The 9641-nt window shown below is 46.0% G+C and overlaps 1 protein-coding gene across 1 annotated transcript; it reads right to left on the minus strand.

The window, feature by feature from the left end:
- Positions 1-1693: 1693 nt before the first annotated feature.
- LOC119444439 (uncharacterized protein K02A2.6-like) lies at positions 1694-2740 on the minus strand. Its single transcript, XM_037708839.1, has one exon. It carries the CDS (start codon positions 2738-2740, stop codon positions 1694-1696), a length of 1047 nt encoding a protein of 348 aa, XP_037564767.1.
- Positions 2741-9641: the final 6901 nt, after the last annotated feature.

A 9641-nucleotide genomic window follows, 5' to 3' on the forward strand; every position in this document is an offset into this window, starting at 1 on the left:
CGTTTATTGAGTGCTCCGCAGTCGTATATATAGGGGTTGATGACGTACACGTCAGCATGCTCCAGGTTGCCAGCCGGAGACACATCATTATCTTCCCCCTACAGATTGAGGCAGACAGGGGCTCTGCGTTGGCGGGTAGACCTTCGGAGTGAAGTCTCTGGACCAGGGGGTTGATACGCCGGTATACTTTGGTTTCTCGACGCTGAGGTCTCCTGTCTTTGTATATCAAGACCTGACGGTCCTGGCATCAGTGTTGAAGTTTGTCTGTGCATCTTGTTCTGTCGGTTGATCCTGTAGTGGTAGTTCTCGTCTTCGCACTTGGTCAAAATGCCTTCGTTGAACCCCTTGCTGAGTGTCAACGGTGACCATTCTTGCAGCCTGTTGTTCCCTCACTGTGACTGGTATCCATTTGGATCTCGTCCAGCTTTGGGTCCAAACCCGTTGACCCTTTTGCCAATTATGTGTACTTTTCTCCTGGCACTCTGTGTTTCTTGTTTGCTGGTTCGGCGTGATGCAGTCTATCCTCGTTCTTATTTGGTATCCCAGCAGTAACTCGGCCGGAGACTTGCCTTCTTTGAGAGGGGTTCGACGGTAGCTGCATAAAAATCTGGAGAGTCTGGTCTGTAATTTGCCCTGTCTCATCTTCTTTAATCCTTCCTTGACTGTGCGGACTGCCCTTTCTGCCAAACCGTTGGACTGTGGATGGTATGGAGCCGTGGTTAGGTGCTGTATTTGATTCCTGTCCATGAAGTCCCGGAAAAATGCACTGGTAAATTGCGTCCCATTGTCGGTTGCTACGGTTCTGGGCAGACCGAACCTCGCAAAGATGACTCGTAGGGGGTCCACAGTGGTTTCTGACGTGGCTGACTTCATAGACAGCGCTTCAATCCATTTAGTTGTTGCGTCTACTGCGACTAATATATGCCCGTCCACTGGTCCTGCGAAATCTAGATGCAGGCGGCTCCATCTTTCGTTCAAGACTGGCCATGGTACTAGCGTATGTCGTGGAAGCATCGGTGCGGCTTCTATACAGATGGTACAGGCTCGTACTAGGCATTCAATTTCTGCTTCCACATTTGGGAACCAGAACAAGGATCTTGCTGTCTTTTTCATAGCTGCCATGCCCTGAGTGATTCTCGTGTAACACATTTAAGACAGGCTTAATTGCAGCAGTAGGTATGACGATTCGATGTCCCCAGAATATCAAATCCTGCGTGATTGTCAGTTCTTGTCTCTTGTTGAAATAGGGACGGTGTCGCTGTTGGTACTCCCCTAAAAAATTCGGCCAACCTTGCACAATCCACTGTTTGACTTGTTGCAAAGTAGGATCCAAGTCCGTCAGCTGTACTAGGTCTCGTGCTGCGATAGCTTTGCTTGTTAGAAATCTGTGTACAGCACATACTCTGTCCAGCAAGAGGGCCCATCTTTGTATCCTGGCTGCCGCCATGGGAGGAATGGCTTTGTTCGGATTGAAGATACCCGGGAGCGGTTTATGATCGTCACCAAGACAAATTTGTTTCCGTACAAATAGTCTTTAAATCTGGTCACCCCAAAAACAAGTGCCAACGCTTCCTTTTCCAGTTGCGAATAGTTTTGTTCTGCTTGATTAAACGTTCTGGAACGGAATCCTATGGGGTAGTCAATTCCATTTACACGGTGAGAGAGAACCGCGCCAACTCCTGCTGCTGATGCGTCACATTCGAACCTCAATGGTTTTTTTCAGGTCGAAGTGGGCTAGAAACTTCGACGTCTGGAATGCTTCTTTGACGTGCTTGAAGGCCGTCTCTTGTTTGTTCCGCCACTCCCATGTGGCACCCTTCTTCAGCAGGTCGTACAGTGGAGCCAGGTGGGTAGACAAATTAGGTAAAAACTTGGCATAGTAATTAATCAATCCTAGAAATGCCTTGAGTTCCGTCACCGAAGTCGACGTTGAGGCCCTTATGACAGCTGCTATGTTGTCATCCTTGGGCTTGAGGCCAGAAGCGTCCACGCGGTGACCCAGAAAGGTTACTTCTTTTTGGGGAAATCTGCATTTGTTGCGGTTCAGTCTAAATCCATTGTCTCGTAACCGCTGGAGCACTTTTCGGAGTAGCGTGAGGTCATTTTTCTTCTCCGCTAGGATGATGTCGTCAAGGTAAACTTGGACACCTGGCAGATCACTGAAGAGCAAGTCGATTCGTCTTTGAAAGATGGCTGGTGCTGAACTTACTCCAAACGGAAGTCTGTTGAAGCAGAATAGGCCCTTGTGGGTGTTGAGCACAGTCAATTCTTTAGCCTTGTCGTCCAAGGGTAGTTGATTGTAAGCTTGTGTCAAGTCGAGAGTGGTGAACACTTCGCCGCCATTTAGCCGTGCGAAAATGTCTTCTACCCGTGGAAGGGGATATTCAGTAACAGTAGCTATGTTCACAGTGAGACGGAAATCTCCACAAACGTGGATGGATCCATCCGGTTTCACAACAGGCACGACAGGTGTGGCCCATTCCGCAGTCGTTACTGGTGATAAGATGCCATCTGCTACCATTCGGTCCAACGCCTCCAAAACTTTGTCCACCAAGGCATAAGGTAGGGAACGAGCCTTACAGAAACGAGGAGTTGCTTGCTCGTTGAGTTGGAATTTCACGTGTGGGCCAGTGAATTTCCCAAATCCAGGGGCAAATACATCGCTGAATTCATCCAGTAAAGTCTGCAGAGCTTTATCCGGTTGTGCTTGAATCATAGGTACCAGGTTGGGTTTCAGCATCGCTACCCCAGATTGATTGAAGGCTTTTATAATGTCTGTTCCACAAAGTGCCGGGCCAGGGATGTCGACGACGACTAAAGATCCGACTACCGTCTGTCCATCACATGATGCAGTCATGCGTACTTGACCCGCTACGGGGAGCTCTCCCCAAAAACATGATAATCGAACAGTCGTGTTCGTTAACGGCGGCCAATGATGTCGATGCTGCCGAAACACCGATGTGGAGACTACGCTAACTGGCGATCCGGTATCCACGATCATGCGGAGTGGTACCCCATTCCAAACAATTTCCTTAACAACAGGACTCACCATGTCTCTGTTGCTGTCTTGATGTGCCACGAGAGTATAAAGTGTTTCGTGGTCAGTTGATCGGTCATCGGCATCCGCCAACATAGCGTAGATACCGCGAGGCTTACCTCGCGTTCCAGAACGGCACACCCAGGCGATATGTCCGCGCCAACCACACTTCCGACATATGAAGGGCAGCTAAGGCCGCTGGACTCCTGGACTGAGGGGACCACCCACTGCAGAGCGGAGGAGCTACCTACGCTTGCGTGCTCTTTGGATTAAAGTTTATTCTCTCTCTCTCTCCGACATATGGTTTGTTGATGAAAACACGCTTCTTCGGAATGTGTGTCACTTCCGCATCTCTGGCACTTTCGAAGACGCTGCTGAAATCTTCCCTTCTCTAGATGGCATTCTCGTATAATGGACCACCCCCTGTTCCGAGGCGTACATGTTTCTTGCATTCTCGCTCGCGTTCTGTGCCGAAATGACGAAGTCTTCTGCCTCCGACAAAGTCAAATTACGTCTGGTGAGTAAATGCCGCCGGACATCTTCATCTGCAACTCCGCAAACGATTCGATCCCGGAGCATACGCTGCAGGGAGATTCCACAATTGCACTGTTCGGCGAGACGCCGAATCTCTGAGATGAAGTCTTGTACTGTTTCGCCAGGTTGCTGCGTTCGCATAAAAAATGCGTAACTTGCGGCTGTCTCATTGACTTCCGGCGCATAATAATCCTGCAAATATCCAATGGCTTCTTGGTAGGTAAGGGTATTGACTTGCCTTGGGTGACATCGTCCTTGAATGACTCTTACCGCCGCGTCGGGCAATGAAGATATCGAGATGGCGCGTCGCTTCGTCTCGTCTGCTATCTCTTGCACTTCCATGTACCCCTCGAGTCGAATCTTGAAGGTCGTCCATGTGGTCTCGCTGCCATCGAACATGGGTGGTTTTCCGAGGCTCATCCTTGCCTTCCTTGCGTTGTGAACCCGCTGCGTTTGCTTCTTCCTCGTCGCCACTGATATGTCGCGTCTAGACAGTAAATAACTACATGGTGACTGTAGAAAAATGGAACGATTATTGAGTGCTCCGCAGTTGTATATATAGGGGTTGATGACGTACACGTCACGTGCTCCAGGTTGTCAGCCGGAGACACATCAGTGAGAAGCCCCATTTTTTTGTTGACATGGGTCTTGGAAAGGAGTGAATGGAGAGAAGATACTGCGCTGAACGGACATCAGTGAAAGGCCTCAGGCGGTGCACTACAGATTATGCTTCCGATGCCGAATGAGGCATGGGCTGTGGCTGAAGTAAAATGAGGCTGCTATCGAGGCCAAAAAAATTTATACCTGGGCTGTTAGGTGCCAAAACCATCATATAATTTTGAGGTGTGCCATAGTGAGGGAGTCCAGAATAATTTCTACCACCTCGAGTTCTTTAACGTGCTCCTAAGTCTAGGTACACAAGCATATTTGCATTTTGCACCAATCAGAATGCAGCTACCGGATCCGGGATTTAACCTGCGACTTTGAGCTAAAGCACAACTCCAGAGTCACTGGGGGTGTTATTGAGGTCAATTGGTTATACAGTGTTCAAAAGAAAACACTATTTCGTATCAGTAAGCGAAACAAATTAGTACTTTGAATCGGCCACACTACAACAGAGCATAACGAAATAGCTCTTGGGATGTGCTTCATGAATGGTTAGTTCCACACTGCAGTTCTTGTATCCCGCTTTGTCATTTGGTTTCTATTGCGATACAAAACTGCGTGTTTCTCCTGAACAATATCGCAATAAAATATTTGCACTAAACACATGTCAGCTAGAGCAGTGATATTATGAAGCTCAGGGCTGCATGTTGCATATGCATCGGCATATCAACAATGGGGGAGTGAGCAAGCTAACTCTCAATGCGTAGCCAAAGTTTCAACAATGGTACTTTTCTTCGTTCAGGCCCTGACAAAGAGAAATGATTGTCCAAACGTCGGCTCCATGCTGAGGCTTTCACCAGTCACTGTGGATCACGTCAGGTCTCCATTTTCCTGTTAGCCTTTTGTCTTGCATAAACACATTGGTAGAATGAGTGCCAAGCCGTTTCCTCTCCGCCATAGAGGTGATTCAGTGCACACTGAGAAATCTCAGTAGTAGCCATTATTTCAAGAATCTACAGTTGGGCTAGTTGTCTTGACATGATGCTATTTTCCAGCACAGAAATGGGACAACCAATTGGACTAGACTGTCTTGTCTTCAGCCAATAATAGTGTTAAGCCAGTACTGGTCCTTTCAGCTGTCAGTACGTGTACATTCTTTGTCAAAAGCATATGGGCTACCTCACCTCCACGCTGTTTAAGGCAGTTCCTGTGGTATGTAGTTCCAATGCCCAGGGGAATGCAATAATTCTTGTACTCACCAGCCAGAGGCCTGGAGTGCCATGGGGGCAACACCGCACAGCTGAAAGACAAATACTGTGGCACGTATTTTTGACGAAGGCTGTGTTCGTGAGCCTGTACGTGTGCCCATACAACCATTACTGTGGCTGAAAACAATCGCCACCAGAAAAAGAAATTTATTTTGTACCCAAGCGGGCCTCAATCCTAGGTGCATAGGCACATGAGCTATTCATGTGGTTTAAGTTTCTCAAACTTGGCATTGTGAACATGTAGTTGCACTCAGTATGTGGTTCCAGATGTCTTGCAATTTATTTTTCTTAAATTTCCCCCTATCGGCACCAGGCCCAATCGGTGCCCTGCATATTTAAAACGCTCTTGGTTTCATGAATAGAGAACACTGTGCAGGGAGGTGTACTGATTCATAAATGGTCTATTTTCTTTCAGCACTGTAAGTGTAGTAGTTAGGAGGTTTTGCATGTGATAAACTCTGTGTTTGTTCAGTTTACTACAATGCATATGTACTTGGCAGCTTTGTATTGAGCAGGGTGTTGGAACAAAATGTTTTTCGTTCTGGTTCTAGTTTCATTCTACTGAAAAAAGTTCTGTTCCGGTTCTGCTCCAGTTTTGGTTGTAACGCAAAATTTTTGAAGCGAAGTAACGATAAAAACAGTATTTGTTTTTCTCAATAAGTGAATTATGTTTTCTCAGATGATGCAGCACGTCAGAAGCAGCACGTCTTCTAATGTACTCGCTGAAATGCGAGAGCTTTGTTCCGACAAAACGAATTTAAACGTGCATTACCGAACGATCAAACTTCCGTAACAAAGCATTGTACCTGTAGAAAACGAAACGATAGCATGCAAGCCCTGGGTTTTGCTACGATGCCGATCTGCTAGTGCACTGAGTGGCAGGCTTAGATTAGTTTCGTGACCGGCTATCGCTTGCACTTTCCCTGCCTGAGATACGCGCTTATGCAGACCCCTGAGATATGCACTAATGCTGACGTTGCCCCACGTCGTTTGTTTCGGCTTGCTCACTTTCCCTTTCAACCGAAAACCGACAAAAAGTATTTTGTTTTCACTCCCAAACAAAATAATAAATAACGTTTCGGTTACGTTTTCATTCCGTTCCGACACACTGGTGTTGAGCCTTGGAAGTCCAAGATGTTACATGTTCCCGCCTTTTTTTTTTTCCATGTTTTTCTCTACTCGCTGCAGTGGTTTAGTGGCTATGGTGTTCTGCTACTAAGCACAAGGTCGAGGTTCAATTCCCAGCCACGGGTTCTGCATTCTTATGCAAAGGCTTTTATGTTCCCTAGAAGATGCATGTTAAAGAATCCCAGATGCTCAAAATTATTACAGAGTCCCACACTGTGGTATCTCTCATTACCTGCTATGCAGTTTGGGATGTTAATATTTGAAGTTCTCTTTTTCCTTTTTTTTATCTTTTAAATTGTTTTATTTTTGAAGTGTAAGGAGTAATGACACAATTTTTTCTCTTGTTTTTATTTCTTTATTTGACAGTTGCTAACCCAGTTTTTATGCTATGGAGTGTGAGTTTCTTGAGAAGTACAGCAAATAATTATGTCCTCTTTTGATGCTACCAGTTGAAAAGTCACGCCAAGTCGAGAGCAGCTTCGGGCGTGAAGCAGAAGAATGTTCGCCTCTCCAAAACCTGATGTTTCGGTCTCGTAGTATAAGACACCACTGACACGCACACAATGATTGTGCTGCTGAAATCCATTCAGCCAAGTCCATTCAGCACTAGATGAGACAAGAGCGGAGGATGGGTCCCCGTGCATTTCCAAGAGAAGTCCACAATTATAAAACCCCTTTCCAAGAGCCTTTGAGATACTTGAAATAAGTTGAAAGCGTCAAGTTTGTCAACTTTCGGTGACACGGTCATTGTATGGCCTTCAACCACTGCTGAGGTGGTATTCACTGATGACCTGCGAACACCACCTCTGGTTTCGGTGACAGTAATAGTGCCCTGCGTCATGTCCGAAGCTGCGCTGCACTTGGTGCGCATTTTCAACTGGCCGCAGAAAAGGGGACGCAGTTAATTGCTGGCCGTGCTCGAGGAATTGCAGTTTCATTCCATAATTTTGAAGTCAACAGTTCCCTGAAAAAGCGAATAAAGTGACGCACAAAATTTTCATGTCTGCACTCCTGTAATTTTGATATCAGTTTGCAATCAAGGACTCTCAACAGCGCTCGCAAGATAGAAATCTATACATAGAAGTATCAATTTCCTGAAAATAATGCAATATTTTGCTTTCATGGCATTACGTGTGCCGATATGCGCACTTAGTGGTAACCTTTTCGAGTCAGTCCACTCCTAGCCACTAAGATGGCAACAGTGCACTGTTGCTGTGGCCATTTAATCGGTTGGGGTAGGGGAGAGCATAGCCAAAGAAGGAGGCATGGCGCCTCTCTCTCCACACTGCAGAGCTGGAAGCTGAGAGGTTCTCGTGCTCATTACAGCACCGAGCAGAGCCTTAGGAAAGCTCTGCACGCTCAAAAATGCGCCTCGCGTCATGTATGTCATGTTGAAAAACGTTCAAATTGTCAAGTTGAAAATTATGCAATTTTACAGCCTTTGTCAAAAATTACTTTGCAAGCGCCCGTGTTCAATTTATACAATTTCTTTTCTGCGTGGAGCGTGTAATTTTCAAGCTATAAAGAGTAATAAACTCAGAACATTTAACCACAGCAAACATGTGTAAGCTGCCTTTTCTTACTTTTCATTTTCTCTTGGAAGATTTCTGGCTTTCTCAATAAAAAATTTTTTAGAAGATTAAGTAAGCCCGTCGGCTTGATGCCTGTCATCACTAGCTCTTGTCATGGTGACACAATGAGTCACATAATCCTCGCTGGACCAGCTCTGACCACGAAACTACCGCCACTTCCTGTACCATTTCCACTGTACTCTAAGCGAACAGCAAGCGGTGGCTGTACATGGGTTGATGTAAACAAATGCACCATTCTAGTGTTGTCTAAATACTCTTCGCGCAGTATCGCCCCTTTGAAGAGCTATAGTAACTATGGTCAGAACTGAAATATAAAAGCAGTTTTTATCGTCCTGTTGCGTATGTTCAGTGCAGGTCTAACTGTGGCAAAGCATGAACTCGGCTGCTACGATACGGCTAACCTCCGATTAGCGAAATTGACCCGGGCTAGAATTTGATGTGGGTGGCTGGCGAGTGCTCAAGTTCGTGCATTTCGACTTCTGAAGCATGTTCGGATTCATATTGAGCACGACTAAATAGGAATAATGGGAATACAAGTGTAAGTGCTGTGGCAATCACGTTACGGTGGGATTTATTCATTCAGCGGCCCATCGCACGGTGACTGGTTTTGCCCGCATAGCTGCACAAAAGCTCGTCGTCACATTTCGAAAACTTGTGGTTGTCGGTCGTCGGCGTCAGAGTCGTCGGCATAGGTGCCCTGCCCGAGAAGCATCCAGTCAAACGAAAGAAAAATTGCGACGACCGACAAACGCACGAAAACATTTCAGCTCGCCACTTGCAGCATGCTTCTCTGCATCCTGCGATGCCACCATTGCCCCGACACTATTCATCTTGTTTCTTGCGGAGCCCGCTAAAGTGATGCCACAGGGCAGTGCACAAAACGGATTCTGTGAACTTGTTTTGACTGCGGTGTGAAACAACATTATTTAGTGTTATTTATTGCTATCGCTATACTCACCCGGAATGCATTATTCTAGCGGAGCCGTATTACATGATAGACAGAAGAATTAGCACATGTATACATTATAACAGCCTCTGTTTTAATATAAATATATAATGCTGTCATTGTAATTATTGTTTAAATATTGTAATGGAAGACTTGCATTAATTCAGGAGTGTAATTTTGTTACATATCTTGGTAACGAACTACTCTAGAGTAACCAGTTGGGCTTGTTGGTTGAATATCATAGAAGGCTACAGCGCGGGACCGACAAAAGACAAAGGAGGCACACAAAGTACAGCACTGACAGTACAGTGCTGCATCTGTGTACTTTGTGTGCCTCTTTGTCTTCATTGGTTCCATGCCAGAGCCTTCTACCAACTACTCTAATTCATCACTTTTCTTCAATGACGACTGCTGTATAATTTTTAGAGCTCTCCTTTCTATTATCAAAAATCCAGCAATGCACATCCTCGCACCGCATAGTGTTTTTCCAGCAACGTTATCCTGAGCAAATAACGCAGATGATGGTCATT

This window comes from Dermacentor silvarum, chromosome 3 (genome assembly GCF_013339745.2).
Source record: "Dermacentor silvarum isolate Dsil-2018 chromosome 3, BIME_Dsil_1.4, whole genome shotgun sequence".
Taxonomy (NCBI): domain Eukaryota; kingdom Metazoa; phylum Arthropoda; class Arachnida; order Ixodida; family Ixodidae; genus Dermacentor; species Dermacentor silvarum.

What these genes read in the sequence shown, in the direction of transcription:
- LOC119444439 (XM_037708839.1), bottom strand. Translation starts at nt 2,740, where the DNA reads ATGCTGAAACCCAACCTGGTACCTATGATTCAAGCACAACCGGATAAA.